Consider the following 24222-nt stretch of genomic DNA (forward strand, 5'->3'; position numbering starts at 1 on the left):
TATATCTCCCTAACAGCACACTTGGTAAATGCAGTGGCGGCTGGGCCTGTGGCGGATAGCAGTTTGGCGCATGTCCTTCCACCATCGAGGATTGCAGGGCGTTTCTCTTTGCCTCCTGTTGCTTCCTCCTCCTACTCCGCTTCCTCATCCTCGTCCTCATCCGTTCAGCGTAACACCTTCACCACCAACTTCAGCACAGCCAGGGGTAAATGACAGCAGGCAGTTTTGAAACTTATCTGTTTGGGGGACAAACCCCACACCGCACAGGAGCTGTGGACGGGCATGGAACAACAGACCAATGAGTGGTTGGTGCCAGTGAGCCTCAAGCCTGGCCTGGTGGTGTGCGATAATCGGCCAAATCTCATAGAAGCTCTGGGCCTAGCTGGTTTGACGCACATCCCTTGCCTGGTGCATGTGCTGAATTTAATTTAATAACTTGACCCATCCTCTCCACCCAATCAGATTTCAGCCATTGGCCTCCCTTAGATGTGGTATCCCTTTCTCAGGCTCCCTCTCCGGCATGGAACCCTGATTCCCCATTACCCATGATCACCCCAAAATTTTTTTTATTACTCATTCCAATAACAGGGCATCTTAGGAGACCTGTATTGTTATTTATCATCACTACCTCCCCGAGTCGGGAGTGGGTAATTTCCGCGTGCCTCCTGCCTTCCTTTTATTTTCTGCTTTAATAACTTGTCCCACATCTCCACCAATCAGATATCAGCCATTGACCTCCCTTGGATGTGGTATACCTTTCTCAGGCTCCCTCTCCGGCATGGAACCCTGATTCCACGTTACCCATGATCACCATGGTAGGAGCATAAAAGAACATCGAAAGTTGATAGAGAAAATATCCAATTGGATCGTGGACGTCACAGGGACGTGCAACATGGTGGAGCAGTATGTGTGCACACGCCTACACGTACTGACTGATGGGTCTGCCCCCTTCAACTTCTGGGTCTCCAAATTGGGCACATGACCTGAGCTTGCCCTTTACGCCTTGGAGGTGCTGGCCTGCCCTGCAGCCAGTGTATTGTCTGAATGTTTGTTTAGCACGGCAGGAGGGGGTTAACACAGACAAGCGAAGCCACCTGTCCACAGCCAATGTGGACAAGCTCATGTTCATTAAAATGAATCAGGCAGGGATCCCACAGAACTTGTCGTACCTTGTGCAGAATAGACATGTATACCGGCCTCACCCAGCCATTGTTGTACTCCAGCCATTGTTGTACTCTCTCTGTTTCCTCCTCCTCCACCGCCGCTTCCACCTACACCGCTACATCCACCGCCTCCTCAACCTCCTACTCCATATGGACCTCCTCCTCCTAGATCAAGATATTTTTTTTTACATATTTTATGTTATTTTAAGTTATTTCCCTATCCACATTAGTTTGCAGAGCACTTGCCATGCTCTTAACCACATTGTGCTGCCTTTTTCAGCCCTCTAACCCTTTCCATAACTTTTTTAGAGCCATTTTAGTGCTCCAAAGTTCAGCTCCCCATTGGGTCAAGTTCGGGTCCCTAATTTTTTTTCGAAGTTCGACCGAACCTGTCGAACCCGAACTTCCAGGTGTCCGCTCAACTCTAGTCAACACAAACTTACTGCTGACACCTTCTTCACCCTGTCCAGGAGGCTCTACTTGTATAGAACAGGTTCTGTAGACATCTATGTGGAATCAGCTGACAACAGTGTAAAAGGAGTGTGCTTCTTCTTGGCGCTAACATGGACCTGTAAGGCTGAGTTCATACTTGAGTTATTTGGTCTGTTCTGGCCCCGGGACTGCCCAAATAAGTGAAGTGTGCAGTGATTCTAAAAGCGACGCCTGTCATCTTCATGTCATACGGAATCACAGTATTATTTCACTACCAAAGCAGACTGCGTGTTACTGCAAGGCACAGCGTTCTACACCACTATAAAGGCTCTCTGCAGCCAGGAAATAGAAGTTTTTTTTACGTAATTCGCTGTGAATAAATTCGGATTGAAGCAAATTTTTCCCCAAAAATTCAGCAAACCGGTGAATCGATATTTTTTAAAATTTGCTCATCTCTTGTACTTAGTATTAATATACTCATACTAGTTTTTCCATCTAGCTTATGGTTCTTTAAAAGACAACTGACCTTGGAGCATAAGGACTTAGAATCTCCTTCTGAGTTTTACCCTGTGCAGCTACAGACACAATTTATTTTACAGTAGTCTGTAATCAAAAACAGTGGGAGATTTGGAGAGCTGTTGCAGAGATTTGTAGCTTTGTTTCTCTATTTTTGAAATTGAACTTTTTGAGTGATACATACGTTTATTATGGAATTGCCATTTAATAAAAGCTGAACTTCTGAAACTCTGAGGCAGAGAAACACATTAAAGGGTCACATAGCTTTCATAAAACTTTTGATATGTCATAGAGGTATACCAAACATAATTTGATCAGTGGGGGTTTGAGTGCTAAGACTTCCACCGATCGCTAGAATAAGGAGAGTGTAGCACGCATATAGAGGCAGACTCAATAGAAAGTCTATGGGCCCATCTCTCCATCTCCTTCGGTGAGCAGAAAGAGAGCTATATGTGAGCAATTCTCTCTCCTCGTTCTGGCGATTGTTGGGGGTCTCAACACTCAGACACCCACCAATCAAAATGTTTGATATTCCTCTATGACATATAAAAAGTTTTATGAAAACTCATTGGCCCTTTCATTCTTGTAATAATGCAGATTAAAGCACCATGATGGTCATTTACCAAGGCTTTAAGCCAGGTTTTTGGAATAAAAATTTGGTGCAAAAATTCCATGTGACTTTTCATATTTTATGCTGTTCTTGCCACTGTTTGAAAAAGTGGGCATAGTGTAACGGAAGGGGTCAGGGCCACCTCAGCAGACAGATTTACAATATTTTACTCTAGAAAAATTGGGTAAATTATAAATGAACTATACGCCAGTTCATAGCTGGATAAAATTTCAGAAGATGTAACAATTTATTAAGGTATGCATGCACCTCATGTTTTTTTTTTTTTTTTACTAAGATTCGTGCGTGAAATGCCTTCTTTGGCAAATGACCCCCAATGGGTTTGCATTAGGCTACTTTCACACTAGCGTTAATATTTTCCGGTATTGAGATCCTTCATAGGGTCTCAATACCGGAAAAAAATGCTTCCGTTTTGTCCCCATTCATTGTCAATAGGGACAAAACAGAACTGAACAGAATGGAATGCTCCAAAATGCATTCTGTTCCGTTCTCATACCGGAGAGCAAACCGCAGCATGCTGACACACTAGAAAACGGATCCGTCCCCCATTGACTTTCAGTGGAGTTTAGGACGGATCAGTTTTGGGTATGTTAAAGATAATACAACCGGATCCGTTCATAACGGATGCAGATTGTTGTATTATCAGTAATGGAAGTGTTTTTGCTGAACCCTGCCGATTCCAGCAAAAACGCTAGTGTGAAAGTAGCCTTCTGTGGGTATAGTATCTGCCCAAAAGATCTAAAATAAATTGCAATAATAATGAACTAATAGATTAACACTTGCTGTTGACCTATACTAGTCAAAGGAAATCATATTTTGTTCAGTATTGCAAATACTGTTGAACTGTGAAAATAATTTACTCTGTTTTCCACATATTACAGAACTGTCTGGCAGAGGTACAAATGTCGTTCAGTTCTTTTTGAAGAGCAAACACAATTGTAATACTGTCATTGTGCTGCCTAGAAAGGTCCAGAATTTCCATTCAGTTCAGTTTCCTGGCTTTAGACCTGAATATAACAATGCAAAATCTTGTGTTGCAGATTCCAGTAACGTGACTGCAGCTAGAGATGGGACAGAATGAAGAAAATATTAACATGAAAGCCACTGCTAAGTGATGAAGACACCATCTGTCCTGTGTCAAATGTTTGCCTGTGTCTCTTCCTACTATGTGTGCAGTCTATGGCTGCTTGTAGGCTTTAAACTTGGACAATCATCGTATGGGTTTTGTGAATGTTTTGCAACTTGTTGAAGGGCTTGCACTAAGGCACCATGACTGGTCAACTAAGTGAAGATACTTCAGAGTCTCCAAACCTAAACTCCGATGAGCTGGAGTGCAAGATATGCTATAACCGTTACAATTTAAGACAAAGGAAACCAAAAGTTTTGGGCTGTTGTCACAGAGTATGTGCCAAATGCCTTTATAAACTTGTGGACTGTGTGGAGTCTCCACAGTGTGTCATAGTGTGCCCATTTTGTAGGTTTGAGACACGTTTGCCTGAGGATGAAGTCAGCAGCCTCCCGGATGACAACAATATTTTACTCAACCTGGCATGCGGTGGGAGGGGAAAGTGCTCTGGAGACAATGCAACAGAGTTGCTGCTAACCCCAAAACGTCTTTCAACGCTGGTTACACCTTCGCACAGTTCTACAAACTGCCTGGTAATCACTATCATGGAAGTTCAGAGAGAAAGTGCTCCAGCCCTCAATGCTACTCCTGTGGTAGAGTTCTACAGGCCTTCCACATACGATCCTGTTTCAATGCCTCAAAACTGGACAGTGTGGAACTGTACATCCTTAATCTGCCAAACCTCTGTGCGTGTCTTTGTTTGGTTACTAGGTCTACTCTACTTTAGTTCCTTGCCTCTAGGGATTTATCTGCTAGTTTCAAAAAAGGTAACTCTTGGAGTCGTTTTTGTCAGCCTTGTCCCTTCCAGTCTTGTTATACTAATGGTATATGGCTTCTGTCAGTGTGTCTGTCACGAATTTTTGGATTGTATGTCCACCTCATAAAATTTATGACCAGTACCCCCAATTACGTAATACCCCAAGTTATTGTGAGACAGACACACTATGTGCATTATGAGGAATAACATCTTACTACCTTACCTCTTGAGCAAGCACAACAAAGAAGACAAAGAATGAACAAATCTGTTCCTTTACTACACGACTAAAATTCTGAGAAAACGTTTATCCTGTAAGTCAGAAGGAAACTGGCATTTACTGTATAAATACTGTATATCTTATACTAAAATATGTTGGTTAGTCTAAGAAGTCTCTTTTATTATGGCACAATTGTTCTTTGCTACTTGAATTGCATTTTGTACTTTTATTGTAAATGAGTTAAGCTTTTCAATCTCTTGAAATGAGCAGTTGTTTTTTGCTAACATTTATTTTTAGGATGGGATGTCCTCAGTGATTCCTGTCATTTTGAGCTAAAAAAAAGAAATATTACAACTTTTCTTTCTATGACATTTTTCTAATTTTGCATTGTCAAACTGAGTTTGCAGACACATCAGGGTATCTGTCGTTAATACAGCAATACTCTAGACACATGACTTTTACTTGATGATAACTCAGGGAAAATAATGTCTATTCCTAACCTAGGAAATGTGATATTATTTGCTCTAATTTAATAGAGCTAGATGGACTTTGGCCTTGTGAAAACAGTGATGATTGTACGTTTGCATAGAATGCAGTGGTGTTAAGAATGTACTCTTCATAAAAGTTCTACACCAGGGATCTGCAGACCACCATCTAAATAAAACGAAAGGTTATCTCCACCCAAATCATAGACAATTCAGAATTCTGGCCAATGAACAAATGGCCAACTGTGCTGGATACAGATAAGGGGCTTTGAAAAAGGTATTTTTCCAGAAACAAGGCTACTCTTGTCCATATTTGGAAGGATAAAATCTCTCCTGGTGGAGAGTGAGCACCTAGTAGGCGTGAGGAGTCTTATAGGCAAGGCAATGATCCTCTGGATTCTGGGGAAAGATATGCAAATGATCTAACTTTCAAAAAAGAAAAGAAAGCTGAGCCTCTGATGCCACCAGATGTAAGGTAGTTATCCATGTTATGCTTCAAGGTCTGTTTATAGGATAGGCACTTTATATCTGGTAGCATCAGAGGCTCAGTTGTGTTTTCTTTTAGGAAAGGGAGCTAATTGGCATACTATTATCCAGTCGTAAAATAGAGACGTAAGGGCCCCATAGCAAGGATCAAACCAGGCCCCCCACATAGGACAGAAAGGTTTCTGCCTAAACCCTTTTCAATGACCCTCAGGCCATTTTTCCACTGCCTCATTTGCTAAAAGTTGTTCCTTTAGAGGTTAGCATCCTTACCAGGTTTTCACCTCCAGTAGTAGAGATAATCCCAACTAAGACTGGGCCCACTCTTTCCCTGGGCCCTACAGTAGTCGCATGGTCTGCCACTATGGTAGTTACGCCCCTGCTCTTATCCATAGGCTGTAGCTGGTATTACAGTTTAGCTCCAATCACTTGAATGAGTAGCACTTTTTCTGGAATAAAAAACTTTTCCTAGGCAACTTGTATGTGCTACGAATGGAAATACTCATGTAATTTGCTCTACACTGGAAACACCACTATAACCACCGACAGCAGGATGCAGACCCCTGCACTGTGTGACATTGTCATTTCTTGTTTACTTGGCTGCAATTACCGCATAATACTCCAATGTATTCTGCCACTGGAGAGGACAATTCTTAATTCCTTAGATGTATTTTAAATCTTGTTCTGCTGTGGAACTGTATTCACTGCAAATGGCACCCGCTGAAACAATATCATGGAAAATTCCATTAATATAAAATGGTTTGTGTCCTATATATGTATGTAAAATTAATGTTACACATTAGATTTGATATGTACAGAGATATGTAGAGATCAAATTGCTAGCGCATTTTTCCAATCTATTTAAAATATTAATAATGTGCAGTGAGCTGGAGCATCATCCGCTCGAAATACCGTGACCTTGGATGGGACAGAGTATATATATTGTTTAGGACAGATTTCTTAGTAATTAATCTACAATTAAAATTCCAAGTAGTGTATATGTTTCCCAAATGTACCATCATGGCCCTGGCCCTTATCTTATACTAGTGATCCATATAATTGGAATATACACTGAACAAAAAATATAAACACAACCCTTTCAGTTTTGCTCCCATTTTGCATGGGCTGAACTCAAAGATCTGAAACATTTTCTACATACACAAAAGACCCATTACTCTCAAATATTATTCACAAATCTGTCTAAATCTATGTTAGTAGGGGAATTCTCCTTTGTCGAGATAATCCATGCCACCTGATTAGACAGCATGAATATTGCACAGGTGTGCCTTAGACTGTCCACAATAAAAGGTCACAGTTTTGCCGTACTGGGGGGGGGGATGTCAGAAAACCAGTCAGTATCTGGTGTTGCCACCATTTGCCTCACACAGTGCAACACATCTCCGTCGCATAGAGTTGATCAGGTTGTTGATTGTGGCCTGTGGAATGTTGGTCCACTCCTACTTCATCCATCCCACCTGATTAGACAGCATGAATATTGCACGGGTGTGCCTTAGACTGCCCACAATAAAATACCACTCTGAATTGTGCACAGTTTTGCCGTACTGGGGGGGGGGGGTCAGAAAACCAGTCAGTATCTGGGATGGCCACTATTTGCCTCGTGACATGTCCGGTGAGTATGCTGACCATGCAAGAACTGAGATGTTTTCAGCTTCTAGGAATTGTGCACAGATCCTTGCAATATGGGGCCGTGCATTATCATGCTGCAACGTGAGGTGATGGTCGTGGATGAATGGCACAACAATGGGCCTTAGGATCTCGTCACGGTATCTCTGCATTTAAAATGCCATCAATAAAATGCACCTGCGTTCGTTGTCCATAACATACGCCTGCCCATACCATAACCCCACCGCCACCATGGGCCACTCGATCCACAACGTTGATGTCAGCAAACTGCTCACCCACACGACACTGCCCTGAACAGTGAAAAGCGGGACTCATCCGTGAACAGATCACCTCTTCAACATGCCAGATGCCATAATATGTGAACATTTGCTCACTCAAGTCGGTTACGACGACGAACTGCAGGCAGGTCCAGAACCCGATGAGAACAACAAGCATGCAGATGAGCTTCCCTGTGATGGTTTCTGACCATTTGTGCAGAAATTATTTGGTTATGCAAACTGATTATTGCTGCAGCTGTTTGGGTGGATGGTCTCAGACGATCATGGAGGTGAACATGCTGGATGTGAAGGTCCTTGGCTGGTGTGGTTACACGTGGTCTGCGGTTGTGAGGCAGTTTGGATGTACTGCCAAGTTCTCTGAAACACCTTTGGAGACGGCTTATGGTAGAGAAATGAACATTCATTGCAAGGGCAACAGCTCTGGTAGACATTCCAGCAGTCAGCATGTCGATTGCACACTCCCTCAAACCTTGCGACATCTGTGGCATTCTGCTGTGTGATTAAACTGCACATTTCAGAGTGGCCTTTTATTGTGGGCAGTCTAAGGCACACCTGTGCAATATTCATGATGTCTAATCAGCACCTTGATATGCCATACCTGTGAGGTAGGATGGATTATCTTGGCAAAGGAGAAGTGCTCACTAACACAGATTGAGGCCTTATGCACACGACCGTTGTTGTGTCCTGTGTCCGTTGTTCCGTTTTCTGTGATTTTCTGCAGACCCATTGACTTTCAATGGGTCCGTGGAAAATTCGGAAAATGCACCGTTTGTCATCCGCGTCTGTGATCCGTGTTTCAAGTCCGTGAAAAAAATATGACCTGTCCTATTTTTTTCACGGACAACGGTTCGTGGACCTATTCAAATTTGTGACCGTTTTTTTTTCTGTCATTTGCAAGGCAAACTTGACTTAGATTTTTTTTCTATTTCCTTCATGTCTGGTGATCCTCCAAAAATCAAGGAAGACACACGGAAACAAAAACAGACACAGAAAAAGGAACAACGGAACCCCGGTTTGCTGACCGTGAAAAAATACTGTCGTGTGCATGAGGCCTTAGACAGATTTGTGAGCAATATTTGAGAGTAATGGGACTTTTGTGTATGTAGAAAATGTTTCAGATCTTTGAGTTCAGCTCATGCAAAATGGGAGCAAAACCGAAAGTGTTGCGTTTATATTTTTTTTCATTGTAATTAAAGGGGTTCTCCTATGATTAATGTAAAAAACTGAAAATCAGACATCATATAGTACATGACATTCTCTTTGTAACAAAGCTAGAACCAGCCCTATACCTCACGTGGATCCAGAGATCTCCTCATTAATTGCTCCAATTGCTTTGCTAAAATTATATCAAGCTGGCAGCTGAAAGGGAGCGTCCTTTCTGCTGCATGTTGGGGAAAATAAAGACTGGACAGTGTCTTTCTTCATTCTCCTCATTCAGAACACATGCAAGCTTGGTGGCAATGTATGGCCAGCTTTTCACTGAACTCTTCAAAGTGGTTGGGAAGTGCAAAGATAATAATGACCTATCCTTGTGATGGGTCATCAATATCAGATTGGCAGGGGTTCAACTGCTGGCACCCCGACGATCATCTGTTTAATGGGATAACGGCACTTGTGCTAGTGCTGCTTCCGCTACCTCGTCTCACTTGTAGAGGCGGTGAAGTGTAATTACAACTGCTCGTCCCATTCAAGTGAATAGGAAAAAGAGTTGTAACTACACTGCATGGCTGGTACAAAGGAGACGGCGCACTGGTAATTTAAAAGTGGAAGTAGCACTTGCATAAGCACAAACAACTTATCGGTGGGGGTGCTGTGAGTTGGACCCCTGCTGAATTGATATTGATGACTTATCCTGAGGATACATCATTAATGTCTTTGAATTGTACAACCCCTTTAAAGGGGTTCTCCAGTAATTATATAAAATACTTAAATATTACTTCATTATACATATATTCCCAAATACCTTTCATTAGTTATAATGGCTCAGTTTGTCTAGGGAGCAATTATTAGAAGAAATAAAATGACTGCCGTCTTATTAGTGCACACAAAATCTGTCCTAATCTCACAGCAGGATAAGTTACTTCAGAGCACTGAGGTAAAGAGCTGCCTCATCCTCCTCTCTGCTCTGTTTGTCAGGGATTATGATCCTGAATACAGCTGATAAGGCCTTTAGCTGAATCTCTGTAAGAATGGAGTTCATGAGAAGACCTGATGTTCAGAGAGGACAGAGAGGACAGACTGCGGTAATGTGGGGCTCTGCTAATAGAGACGTATACAAGGGCTGCTGCTGCTAAAGGCCTTATTAGCCATATTCACAATCATAATCCTTGGCAAACAGAGCAGAGTTGAGGATGTGGCAGCTCTTTAGTTTAGTGTTCTGAAATAACTTGTCCTCCTGTATGACTAGGACAGGTTCTGTGTGTACTAATAGGACGATGGCCATTTTGTTTCCCCTGCTGATTACTCCCTAGACAAAAACAAGCGATCATAACTAATGAAAGGTATTTTGGAACATATTGATAATAAAGTAATATTTACGTATTTTCAGTAATTTTATTTTCTTAATTCTTAGAGAACCCCTTTAATCATGACTAGAAGCCAACATAATAATTAAAAGCTGTTTCTTCGACTTTGTATGGGAAACATTTATTGAGTAAGCAAAGTTACAAAAGCTCTATTAATGCATCAGATGTATGCTGGAGCTATACATGAGGAATATTCCCTGACGTATTCCTCTGACATATGCCACTACATAGTGATACGGTTGGCAATTGGGCACAATGTAAAAAAATATGTACTGTTCGGTACAAATTATTTTGTGGTGTCCCTCTGTATAGGAAAGGGCATACCACCTTGATGGAGGCAAAAAGGGCACAAAAGAGGACTTACTTATTTCACCAAACGTGTTCACATATTGTGATATGAACACAGCCTAAGAAGACAATGTATGGCTAAAACAAGCATAAAGCATAAAACAAGCATATTGTGTCAGATTGTGTCACAAGCATATTGTATTAGATTGTGTAAGAGAAAACGGATCTGTCCCCATTGACTTGCCGGATCCGTCTTGCTGCTCATCCCAGGACAGTTTGCTCTCCGGTATGGGAACGCAACTAAACGAAACAGAATGCATTTTTGAGCATTGAGTTCTGTTCAGTTCAGTTTTGTCCCCATTGTCAATAAATGGGGACAAAACTGAAGTTTTTTTTTCTGGTATTGGGCCCCTATGACGGATCTCAATACCGGAAAACTAAAACGCTAGTGTCAAAGTAGCCTAATACATTAATACAATGATTTCCCCCTAAAAAGGTAAGAAATTGGCAATTTACCAAACAATAAAAAAATTACTTTTCCAGCTGGTCTACCAGCAGTGGTAAAGTGGTTCTTCTCAGCTGTGGTAAGTCTACTAGATGTCTGCTTTACACCTTACAAGTACTTTAGAAAAGAGTTATTGTGACCTACAACAAATATATTTTGTATGGTGCAAAATCTTTGCTGGATACAGTCATATGGATTAGATAGCTAATAAAATATGTTCTAGATTGATAGTATCTTCATGCATTTCTCCTTAAAAATAGCATTATTAAGCTTTGCTAGCCATTGATGTAGTTGAAGTACTCTGTACCACATTTGATTACAGACTTTACTATACTATACTTACTGGTATACACTAGTGTGATAGTAGTACAAACCTGTTCTTGTGTTGAAGTGTATGAGGATAACCTTGAAACTGTGATATGCAATATGTGAAAGTTCCAGTTGTAATAAAAATGTTGTATGTGATGTCTTACAATCCTCCAGTCGTCACAGTTGTAGTATGGTCTATTTGCTTTTATCTATTTTGTGATTTGTAATAAAAAAATAAAAAAATAAAAAGACACGTATAAAACCAACTGCTGAAATTACATGCTGAACGTGAATATGTGTATAAAATATTTATTTGTACATTAATGGCCTATTGTGTGTTTATTGTGCGTTCATGATGTGCTCTTATGGATGCTTGAGCATGTTAGTATGTTTGACTGTGTAGACCATAAGAACTCAATTAGATTTTGCTTTGAGAGGGAAGTACAAAACAGAGGCAGAATCTTCATCACGAAGCATAAGTTTAAGGGATCCTTCCTTAATCACTACGCTGTATTCCACCATCATGGCATGCATGACTGTGTCTGATCTGCACAACAAATAAAATTTAAAGAAGTTTTCCAGGGTTTTCATATTGATGGCCTATCCTCAGGATAGGTCATCAGTATAAGACTGGCAGGGATCCAACTCACGGCACCCTCATTGATTAGATGTTTCAGGAAGCTGCAACGTTCCCCAGAGCTCCGGTGAGCACTGTGGCCTCCTCGCAGCTCACCAAGCACAGTGCCGTCCATTGTATAGCAGCTGTGCTTGGTATTGCAGCTCAGTCCCATTCAATTGAATGTTACTGAGCTGTGTCTAGGCCATGTGACTGATGAACGCAACATCACTTGGCCTAGGAAGAAACTTAGGCCCCTTGTAGATGAGCACCCGTCCTGAACTTCCAGCACTTCCAAGGTCTATTCTTAAAGGATAACTGTCATATATTATTCTTTTTATTTTTTTTTGCTAAAGTGTAAAGCAAGTGATAGGTAACAATTTTACAATAGACTTTATTTAGCCAAAATGTTTATTTTTGGTAGAAAACTGGGGCTGAAATGGCCCTTAGCAGCACTCTTCAAAAGAGCAATAACAAAATATGCTAAATCACCAGTCCGCAAAAATGTACACTTTTTATGTACACTCTTCAAAAGAGCATTGCTAAGGGCCATCCGTCTGTGCAGCCAGACACTGTGCTTCTGCCTCGTGCTTCCCTGGGAGACAGAAGGCTGGGCAAATGAGTCTTAGGAGTTAAAATTACATTTATATTTCCCCTTTCTATGCAATCTAATGCTCTGTTACATTCACTGACCTGCGATCCCTGTGATAATAATTCACTTCGCACATTGCTTCTACTTCCGGCGGCTGATTCATGAATTATTATCACAGGGATCGCAGGTCAGTGAATGTAACGGAGTATTAGATTGCATAGAAAGGTGGAATATAAATATAATTTTAACTCCTAAGACTCCTGTGCCCAGCCTTCTGTCTCCCAGGGAAGCACGAGGCAGAAGCACAGCGTCTGCACAGCCCGTCTTTTCTAATCAGAGACGGATGGCCCTTAGCAACGCTCTTTTGAAGAGTGCTGTAAGGGCCATTTCAGCCCCAGTTTTCTACCAAAAATAAACGTTTTGGCTTAATAAAGTTTATTGCAAAATTGTTACCTATCACTTGCCCTACACTTTAGCAAAAAATAAATAAAAATGACAGTTATCTTTAAAAGGTTTGTACAGTATTTTTGAAGAAATGTGGCGAGCTTCATTGTGTGTCGTATTATTTAATCACTTACCTACAAGTGGCCGCAAGACTTTCTATTTCCCGGTGGTAGGCTCTTATCTGTAACCTGCCGTATAAAAGCGTCGGGTTACATCGCGATCTGACAGCTGCGGTCACAGGGAGGTGTGCCGTGCGAAGCGGGAGCGGTCAGGGAGTAATACACTCTTCTAGCACTAAAGAGGCTGAGAGCTGACACAGAGCGCTTTTTCTTATGTAAGAACACCACCTGATGTTGGCATCTCATGCTCCGATAGATCGCGCAGGGTACAGGCTTTTTTGTTTATAACACAATGCCGGGCGGAAGCTTCCACCCGGCAGTGTGTTCGGTGACGTCACCGGCTCTGATGGACGTGCTTTAACACTGCCCTAGCCATTTTACTGGCTAGGGCAGCAGTAAAGCCTGCCCATCAGTGCCTGTGACATCACTGGGCTTCCTGGCAGCCCCATGGAGAGCCCGTTGCCTCACTGGAACTCCTGAAAATGCCTTTGCCCTGCGCGATTTAGCACAGGGCAAAGGAGAGCATCGGAGCATGAACTGCTCCAATGCTCAAGTCAAGGAGGCTGCCGGGGTGAAAATGGAGGTATATCCGGGTTCAGCTCTGAACCCGGACAACCCTTCAGCCGCATCTCGTCTTTACAGAGTTTGTTACACAGACACATTTAATTTCCCCACATTGCCCCATATGGTAATTTCCCCCACACTGCCCCGATATAGTAATTTCCCCCCACACTGCCCCGATAAAGTAATTTCCCCCACACTGCTCTATATAGTAATTTCCCTCACATTGCCCCATATAGTAATTTCCCCCACATTGCCCCATATAGTAATTTCCCCCACATTGCCCCATATAGTAATTTCCCCCACATTGCCCCATATAGTAATTTCCCCCACACTGCCCCGATATAGTAATTTCCCCCCACACTGCCCCGATAAAGTAATCTCCCTCACACTGCTCTATATAGTAATTTCCCCCCTCTGCCCCATATAGTAATTTCCCCCACACAGCCCCATATAGTAATTCCCCCCACACTGCCCCCATATAGTAATTTCTTCCACACTGCCCAATATAGTAATTTCCCCCACACTGCAATTTCACCCACACTACCCCATATAGTAATTTCCCCTCACTGTCCCATATAGTAATTTCCCCCACACTGCCCCATATAGTAATTTCCCCCACATTGCCCTATATAGTAATTTCCCCCACACTACCCCAAATAGTAATTTCCCCTCACTGCCCCATATAGTAATTTCCCCCACACTGCCCCATATAGTAATTTCCCCCACACTACCCCATATAGTAATTTCCCCCACACTACTCCCATATAGTAATTTCCCCCACACAGCCCCATATAGTAATTTCCCCCACACAGCCCCATATAGTAATTTCCCCCACACTGCCCCATATATTAATTTCCCCCACACTGCCCCATATATTAATTTCCCCCACATTGCCCCATATAGTAATTTCCCCCACATTGCTTCATATAGTAATTTCCCCCACACTGCCCCATATAGTAATTTCCCCCACACTGCCCCATATAGTAATTTCCCCGACATTGCCCCATACAGTAATTTCCCCCACACTGCCCCCGATATAGTAATTTCCCCCACACTGCCCCAATATAGAAATTTTCCCCCACACTGCCCCCATATAGTAACTTCCCCCACACTGCCCCCATATAATAATTTCCCTCACACAGCCCCATATAGTAATTCTCCCCACACTGCTCCATACAGTAATTTCCCCCCACTGCTCCAAACAGTAATTTCTTCCACACTGCCTCCCATGTAGTAATCCCCCACACTGTTCCCCATGTAGTAGTTTGCCCCCACAAAGTAATCCCCCCCCCCCACACACACTGCCCCATCAAGTAATTTGCCCCCACACTGGCATTCGATAAGTAATTTGCCCCCACACTCCCCTTCATTAAGTAATTTGCCCCCACATTGCCCATCATTAAGTAACCCCCACACTGCCCCAATTAAATAAATTGCCCCCAATTAAGTTATTTGCCCCTATGGAAACATTTGCCCCCACTGTCCCTGTAGTAATATGCCCCCCCCCCCAAAGTTGTCACACATACAAAAAACAAACAAAAAAATAAAGGCTAATACTTACAGTACAGACCAAAAGTTTGGACACACCTTCTCATTCAAAGAGTTTTCTTTATTTTCATGACTATGAAAATTGTAGATTCACACTGAAGGCATCAAAACTATGAATTAACACATGTGGAATTATATACATAACAAAAAAGTGTGAAACAACTGAAAATATGTCATATTCTAGGTTCTTCAAAGTAGCCACCTTTTGCATTGATTACTGCTTTGCACACTCTTGGCATTCTCTTGATGAGCTTCAAGAGGTAGTCACCTGAAATGGTCTTCCAACAGTCTTGAAGGAGTTCCCAGAGATGCTTAGCACTTGTTGGCCCTTTTGCCTTCACTCTGCGGTCCAGCTCACCCCAAACCATCTCAATTGGGTTCTGGTCCGGTGACTGTGGAGGCCAGGTCATCTGGCGCAACACCCCATCACTCTCTTTCATGGTCAAAAAGCCCTTACACAGCCTGGAGGTGTGTTTGGGGTCATTGTCCTGTTGAAAAATTTATGATGGTCCAACTAAACGCAAACCGGATGGAATAGCATGCCGCTGCAAGATGCTGTGGTAGCCATGCTGGTTCAGTATGCCTTCAATTTTGAATAAATCCCCAACAGTGTCACCAGCAAAGCACCCCCACACCATCACACCTCCTCCTCCATGCATGTAGAGTTCATCCGTTCACCTTTTCTGCGTCGCACAAAGACACAGTGGTTGGAACCAAAGATCTCAAAATTGGACTCATCAGACCAAAGCAGAGATTTCCACTGATCTAATGTCCATTCCTTGTGTTCTTTAGCCCAAACAAGTCTCTTCTGCTTGTTGCCTGTCCTTAGCAGTGGTTTCCTAGCCAATATTCTACCATGAAGGCCTGATTCACACAGTCTCCTCTTGACAGTTGTTCTAGAGATGTGTCTGCTGCTAGAACTCTGTGTGGCATTAACCTGGTCTCTAATCTGAGCTGCTGTTAACCTGCGATTTCTGAGGCTGGTGACTCGGATGAACTTATCCTCAGCAGCAGAGGTGACTCTTGGTCTTGCTTTCCTGGGGCGGTCCGCATGTGAGCCAGTTTATTTGTAGCGCTTGATGGGTTTTGTGACTGCACTTTCAAAGTTTTCCCAATTTTTCAGACTGACTGACCTTCATTTCTTAAAGTAATGATGGCCACTCGTTTTCTTTACTTAGCTGCTTTTTTATTGCCATAATACAAATTCTAACAGTCTATTCAGTAGGACTATCAGCTGTGTATCCACCTGACTTCTCCACAACGCAACTGATGGTCCCAACCCCATTTATAAGGCAAGAAATCCCACTTATTAAACCTGACAGGGCACACCTGTGAAGTGAAAACCATTTCAGGTGACTACCTCTTGAAGCTCATCAAGAGAATGCCAAGAGTGTGCAAAGCAGTAATCAAAGCAAAAGGTGGCTACTTTGAAGAACCTAGAATATGACATATTTTCAGTTGTTTCACACTTTTTTGTTATGTATATAATTCCACATGTGTTAATTCATAGTTTTGATGCCTTCAGTGTGAATCTACAATTTTCATAGTCATGAAAATAAAGAAAACTCTTTGAGAAGGTGTGTTCAAACTTTTGGTCTGTACTGCATATATAAATAAGGGTTAAAGTGATATTTATATGTCTATAATTAATGATTCAAAACGTTTATAAAAGAAAAGGTACACACTCGTTTAATATCATCTAAAAAATGTATACTGCACATGTTTGTCATAAATGGTTAAGCATCTAGAATTAAAATATATAAAAAAAATACCAAAATATAATAACATAAAAATAAAAATATATACAAATAGTACATCATATAATATAATGACATAGTGATATAGATTACGTGATATAGATTACATCTATTATGCTGTATTTTTTAGGATGACATACTTGTATACATAACGCATGTACTCATCTGGGTGACATATATATATTCATCAGAGATGTTGTCCAACCTAGAATTATACAAGCTATATGCCATTGAAAGTCACAATACAGTGCTACAGATTCACCCTTCAGGGATATAAGCCTCCTGGTGATATCATCCTCCTGACTGTCTAATCTGCCCCCTCTTTTAAAAGCTTGGATACCTTCTAGCGGTGACAACTTAGATCCGTAGAAAAATTTCTAAGTACAGGCGCGTGCACAGTAAACTACAATAGCATCTGAGGGGTATTCAGCCGGAGCATGCGCCGAAAAACCTAAACAGGTCCGGGAGGTTTTGGAGCATGGCGCATGCGCGGCAGAGAGTAATCGAGCGCCGATGCCAGCGCCGGCATGGTGCATGCGCGGCGCACCCCCAGTGATATCACAGGTGCTCGCTGATTACACCTGCAGATTCCAACCCAATAGTAGGATGTGGATGTGATGCATAATGAGACAGGTAATAGCGATTGGCCGCTGCCAAATCGCAAAGCAAACCGAGGGTTTAAATGCCCTGACCCCGCCCCCAACTATTACCTGTGTAGTATCCCCTGAAGACGCCGAATCGTTCGGCGAAACATGTAGGGAAACAGGCTCCAGATTTTAGGCAGGAAGGTTAGATAGGGAACTTACAATATAGAAAATTAAGTATCCAGAGTGCAGTTAACCCTTTGGGGTAGGACATGGATTAACATGTGAATCACATATCAGCACAAGATATCATATCCCTGAACTTTACCTTCCTGAGAGTTTTAACCTTTGATCCCAAGTGGTTATATGTATTTTAAAGCGATTACAATAAAGAGTTATTTTTAAATAACATTATCAGAGAGGTTGCAGAAACACGCTAAGGTCCAAGTGACCACCTAATTCTCTTTTTTCTTCCAAAAAGTTATATATACCCCAAAAGTTTGCCAGAATATTGCAATACAAAAATATATACTATCTATCTATATATATATATATATATATATATATATTATTATTATTTTTTTAAGTAGTGAAGCAGAATAATAACTATGGGAGTCATTTATTATTATCTGTCGCAGAATCTGCAAATCTTCCGGGCTCACGCCACTTGTCATTCACCCAAATACCTTGCAGAAAAAAAAATTATATTTAAAATTTAACTGTGATCTAATCACATTTGCAAGCCCGTGTGTGTCAGACCCCCACACATACTGTATTGTGTCCACTGGCTAGTGGCTGGTTCGGCCTGCACTCATACCGTTACAGGGTGTCATTCGCCCAAATACCTTTCAGAAAAAAAAAATTCTATTCAAAATGTAACTGTGATCTAATCACATTTGCAAGCCTGTGTCTGTCAGGCCCCCACACATACTGTATTGTGTCCACTGGCTCGTGGCTGGTTCGGCCTGCACTCATGCCGTTACAGGGTGTCATTCGCCCAAATACCTTTCAGGAAAAAAAGATTCTATTTAAAATGTAACTGTGATCTAATCACATTTGCAAGCCTGTGTCTGTCAGGCCCCCACACATACTGTATTGTGTCCACTGGCTAGTGGCTGGTTCGGCCTGCACTCATGCCGTTACAGGGTGTCATTCGCCCAAATACCTTTCAGGAAAAAAAGATTCTATTTAAAATTTAACTGTGATCTAATCACATTTGCAAGCCCGTGTATGTCAGGCCCAAACACATACTGTATTGTGTCCACTGGCTAGTGGCTAGGACTGCACTCATACTGTTACAGGGTGTCATTCACCCAAATACCTTTCAGAAAAAAAATCTATTTTAAATTTAACTGTGATCTAATTACATTTGCAAGCCCGTGTGTGTCAGGCCCCCACACATACTGTATTGTGTCCACTGGCTAGTGGCTGGTTCGGTCTGCACTCATACCGTTACAGGGTGTCATTCGCCCAAATACCTTTCAGAAAAAAAAATTCTATTTAAAATGTAACTGTGATCTAATCACATTTGCAAGCCTGTGTCTGTCAGGCCCCCACACATACTGTATTGTGTCCACTGGCTAGTGGCTGGTTCGGCCTGCACTCATGCCATTACAGGGTGTCATTCGTCCAAATACCTTTCAGAAAAAAAATATATATTTAAAATTTAACTGTGATCTAATCACATTTGCAAGTCCGTTTGTGTCAGGCCCCCACACATACTGTATTGTGTCCACTGGCTAGTGGCTAGGCCTGCACTCATACCGTTACAGGGTGTCATTCACCCAAATACCTTTCAGAAAAAAAAATCTATTTTCAATTTAACTGTGATCTAATCACATTTGCAAGCCCACACAAACTGTACTGTGCCCACTGCCCACCACTTATATAGAGTGTCACAGTCCCATGCACGCATAGTAACACTAAATGACAGGCAGCGGCAGGCCACGCCATAGGGGCCATCGTGTTCGTGGTGCTGTGATTTCCACTGGCCCTGGAATAATGCCCAGAGTTCAGAGGCCACGTATCCTGAACCCAAAAAATTCTGAGAAAATAGTTGACTGGCTTACACAGGACACCCAATCTTCAACAGCTTCCGCTAAGAACCTTGACGCACCATCCTCCTCCAGCTCAGCTTTGGTCACCACTCTCCCGCCCGCCGCCACCACCACCACTACCACCACAGCCACCACAGCCGCTTCACTTGATCCCTCAGAGGAGTTATTTACACATCAGTTGGATGAAATTAGTGATGCGCAACCATTATTGACAGGGGATGTAGATAACAGGGATATGTCTCAGTCAGGCAGCATTACACACATGGACGTACAGTGGGATGATGATGATGTTGTACCCGCTGCTGGTTCCTTTGCTGAGGTGTCAGATACAAGTGAAGCGGTTGATGATGACGATGTGTCCGTGGATGCCACTTGGGTGCCTGCTCGAAGAGAAGAAGAAGAGGGGGAAAGTTCAGAAGGGGAGACAGAGAGAAGGAGGAGACGAGTTGGAAGCAGGGGGAGGTCGTCGCAAGGAGCTAGTGGCACAGTCAGACAGCATGTATCGGCACCCGGGTCAGCCAGACAGCATGCCAATCAATGCATGCTGTTACCACCACCAGAATGCCGTCATTGCAAAGCTCAGCAGTGTGGCATATTTTTTGTGTGTCTGCCTCTGACAACAGTGATGCCATTTGCAACCTGTGCCAAAAGAAACTGAGTCGTGGGAAATCCAACACCCACCTATGTACAACTGCTTGGCGAAGGCACATGATCGCACATCACAAACGCTTATGGGATCAACACATGATGACGAGTAGAAGCAGCACACAAGCTCAAAGCCACCATCCTCCTCCTGGTCCAGCATCTTCAGCCACGTCAACCACTGCTGTCCTCCTTGCCCCCTCTCAACCACCCACCACTCTGCCTCTCACCTTGAGCAGTTCCATCTCATCTGCCCACAGTCAGGTGTCTTTTAAGGAAATGTTTGAGCGTAAAAAGCCAATGTCACAGAGTCACCCCCTTGCCCGGCATCTGACAGCTGGCTTGACGGAACTCGTAGCCTGACAGCTTTTACCATACCAGCTGGTGGAGTCTGAGGCCTTCAAAAAATTTGTCGCTATTGAGACACAACAGTGGAAGGTACCCGGACAATTTGTTTTTTCTAATAAGGTAATCCCAAACCTCTACTCGGTAATTGAAAAGGAAGTCATGGCATCTTTGGCATACAGTGTTGGGGCAAGGGTCCATCTGACCACTGATACCTGGTCTGTAAAGCACGGTCAGGGCAGGTATATCACCTACACTGCGCATTGGGTCAACCTGCTGACGGCTGCCAAGCATGGAATGCGTGGCTCTGCAGCGGAGTTGGTGACACAACTTGCAGGCAGGCCTACTGCCACCTCCTCTACTCCTCCTACTCCATCCTCTTCCATAACCTCCTCGGCTGAGTCCTCTTCTGCTGCGGCGTCTGGCTGCACATCAACTGAACCCCCCCAGCTCCCCAGGGGCTATTCCACATCCCGGATACGACAGTGTCACGCTGTCTTGGGGTTGACTTGCCTGAAAGCAGAGAGCCACACCGGACCAGCACTCCTGTCCGCCCTGAACGCACAGGTGGATCAGTGGCTGACCCCGCACCAACTGGAGATCGGCAAAGTGGTGTGTGACAATGGAAGCAATTTGTTGGCGGCATTGAATTTGGGCAAGTTGTCACATGTGCCGTGCATGGCACATGTGTTGAATCTCATCGTACAACACTTTGTGTCTAAGTACCCAGGCTTACAGGACGTCCTCAAGCAAGCCAGGAAGGTGTGTGGCCATTTCAAGCGTTCCTACACGGCCATGGCGCACTTTGCAGACATTCAGCGCCGAAACAACATGCCAGTGAGGCGCTTGATTTGCGACAGCCTGACACGTTGGAATGCAACACTCCTAATGTTCGACTGCCTGCTCCAACAAAAAAAAGCTGTCAACGAGTATTTGTATGACCGGGGTGCTAGGACAGCCTCTGCAGAGCTGGGAATTTTTTTGCCACGTTACTGGACGCTCATGCGCAATGCCTGTAGGCTCATGCGTCCTTTTGAGGAGGTGACAAACCTAGTCAGTCGCACCGAAGGCACCATCAGCGACCTCATCCCATTTGTTTTCTTCCTGGAGCGTGCCCTGCGAAGAGTGCTGGATCAGGCTGTAGATGAGCGTGAAGAGGAAGAGGAAGAGTTGTGGTCACCATCACCACCAGAAACAGCCTTGTCATCATCGCTTGCCGGACCTGCGGCAACGCTGCAAGAGGAGTATGAGGAAGAGGAGTCAGAGGAGAAATGTGGCTTTGAGGAGGAGGAAGACCAACCGAAGACCAACCACAGCAGGCATCCCAGGGTGCTTGTTGTTGTCACCTATCTGGGACCCGTGGTCTTGTACGTGGCTGGGGGGAAGAACAGACCGTCAATGACATCAGTGAGGAGGAGGAACGGGAAATGAGTAGCTCGGCATCCAACCTTGTGCAAATGGGGTCTTTCATGCTGTCATGTCTGTTGAGGGACCCTCGTATAAAAAGGATGAAGGAGAACGACCTGTACTGGGTGGCCATGCTACTAGACTTCCGGTATAAGCAGAAAGTGGTGGAAATGTTACCAAATTACCGGAAGTCAGAAAGGATGCAGCAGTTCAAAGCCACAAAGACTACCTCGCCTTAACTGCAGATATCGACACTCTGAGGAGCGATGAACCCCTTGACTACTGGGTGTGCAGGCTTGACCTGTGGCTTGAGCTATTCCAGTTTGTGGTCGAGGCTACAGCCAAGAGCAAGCGCCATGACGTGCCGGGAACCTGTCAGAGAGGAACCTGCCTAACTAACTAATATGGCTGGAGGTATGCCCTTAGCCATGCCGAGGGTAGGCCTAAAAAGGGGGCAAAAACCACACCTGAGTAGGGAGAGAAAACCTTTATTGCAGTGGTCAATTATAGTACCAAGCTGTGAAATGCCTCTGTGAAATTTCGGCTTGAGGGTTCGGTATGTAGAGTGTGAAGCAAGAGGAGCGCCTGCGGCCCATTCTCCGGATGACGTGGCCGGGGACGTTATGCTTTGAAGCCGCGGACGCTGCTCCAATACGGAAGGCGTGCCCCGAAATGGCCTTTGGGTCGAAACCCAAGCCCGATGCCAGGGTGCGAACGTGCGAGATGAACTGGGTGGTCATAAGGGCCAAGGCCTGGAACGGGAGCAACGGGCTGTCTGGGCCTGCGTCCCCCAGGGCTGCTAGCAAACTCCCGAGCACCTGGACCGGGCACCAAGCGTTGGCAGATTGGTAGAACTGTACCTCCACTGGTGGACCTACCTGCATGGTTTTGGACGTGAGGAGGTATAAGGAGAAATGGTCGTCGTGCCATGCCAGCTGACCCCTGGTTAAACCCTTGGCCCTAGCTGAACTGCGGGTGAATTCACCGGGTCTTAAGAACCCGTAGAAACCGAGGTACATTGCCGCTTTGATGACTGTGCTGGAAAGGAGCCCAAAAGGAAAAGCATCTAGGGAGGAGGAAAGCTTTCTAAATAAATCCCTTGACACAGGCTGCCTGGACGGGATGGCTACGTGGTTACTTTTCTGAACGCCCCTGAGGGTTGCCCTGACTGCTTGGGAAAGGAAAACCGACCTGCTTTCGGGGTCTTCTAACATGGAGAAATGTTGGACCCCGGCCAAGTACAATTTGATGGTATTAAAGGATAGCTTGAGATCCCTGTGACAGTAGGCAATGAAAGCTGTGATATAAGTGGTCTTATCGGCGTCTCGTCTCGGATGCAGGCCCGTGAACCTGTTGAAGGTGTTCCAAGCGGTCCTGTAGTTTCTGGCAGTGTTATGAGATAAAGACTTCTGCATTAAAGACTTTGCTGAATCAATGAAAAAGTTTAATCCATCACCAGATTTTGGTACATCGGAGGAGATAGCCCCACACGGTCTGCCTCTGGCATGACCTGAAAGAAAGTTTTAAAATTAAAGCGGGACAAGGCGTCTGCGGCCACATTATGCACTCCTTGAATGTGCCTGCATGCCACATGGAAGTTATGTTCCAACGAAAGCCAGACTAACCTGCGGACAAAGGACATGATCTGGGGAGACTGTGATCTGCCCCTGGTGATAGTGTCCACCACTGTCTGATTGTCAGTCACAAACACCACGGAAGAGTTGTCCCACACGCCGCCCCAAACCTGGGCTGCCGCTACAATCGGGTAGACTTCCAACAAGGGGGATGATTTTAACGCGGCTCTAGCGGATGACACCTCCGCTGGCCAGGAGCCCGCAAACCATTGGTTTCCACAGATCGCCGCAAAACCTCTGGAGGCGGCGGCGTAAAAAAAAAACAATGTGGATGCTGGACCCGGCTGAGGTATGAACAAGGAGACTCCATTCCATGAGGCCATGAAGTCCTGCCACATGGCCAGATCAGCCATGGCTTGGGTGTCCAAGGTGACGAGACTGTCTTGCTCGGGGGCAGAAGGGAGTAGCTGAAGGAGTCTGGACATGAAGGCCCTGCCCTGGGGCATAACTCTGGTGGCGAAATTGAGCATGCCTAGCAGTGACTGCAACTCTACCTTGGTGCATGTCCTGTTACCTGCTGACTTTGCAATGGCCTCCTTGATTTTTACCAACTTCTC

At 44.1% G+C, this 24222-nt stretch overlaps 1 protein-coding gene across 1 annotated transcript; it reads left to right on the forward strand.

Moving 5' to 3' along the window:
* Nucleotides 1–3808: 3808 nt before the first annotated feature.
* On the forward strand, nucleotides 3809–4749 carry LOC122939629 (E3 ubiquitin-protein ligase RNF182). The gene has a single exon (XM_044295747.1). It carries the CDS (start codon nucleotides 4009–4011, stop codon nucleotides 4747–4749), a length of 741 nt encoding a protein of 246 aa, XP_044151682.1. The 5' UTR covers nucleotides 3809–4008.
* Nucleotides 4750–24222: the final 19473 nt, after the last annotated feature.

This window comes from Bufo gargarizans, chromosome 5, assembly GCF_014858855.1.
Source record: "Bufo gargarizans isolate SCDJY-AF-19 chromosome 5, ASM1485885v1, whole genome shotgun sequence".
Lineage (NCBI taxonomy): Eukaryota > Metazoa > Chordata > Amphibia > Anura > Bufonidae > Bufo > Bufo gargarizans.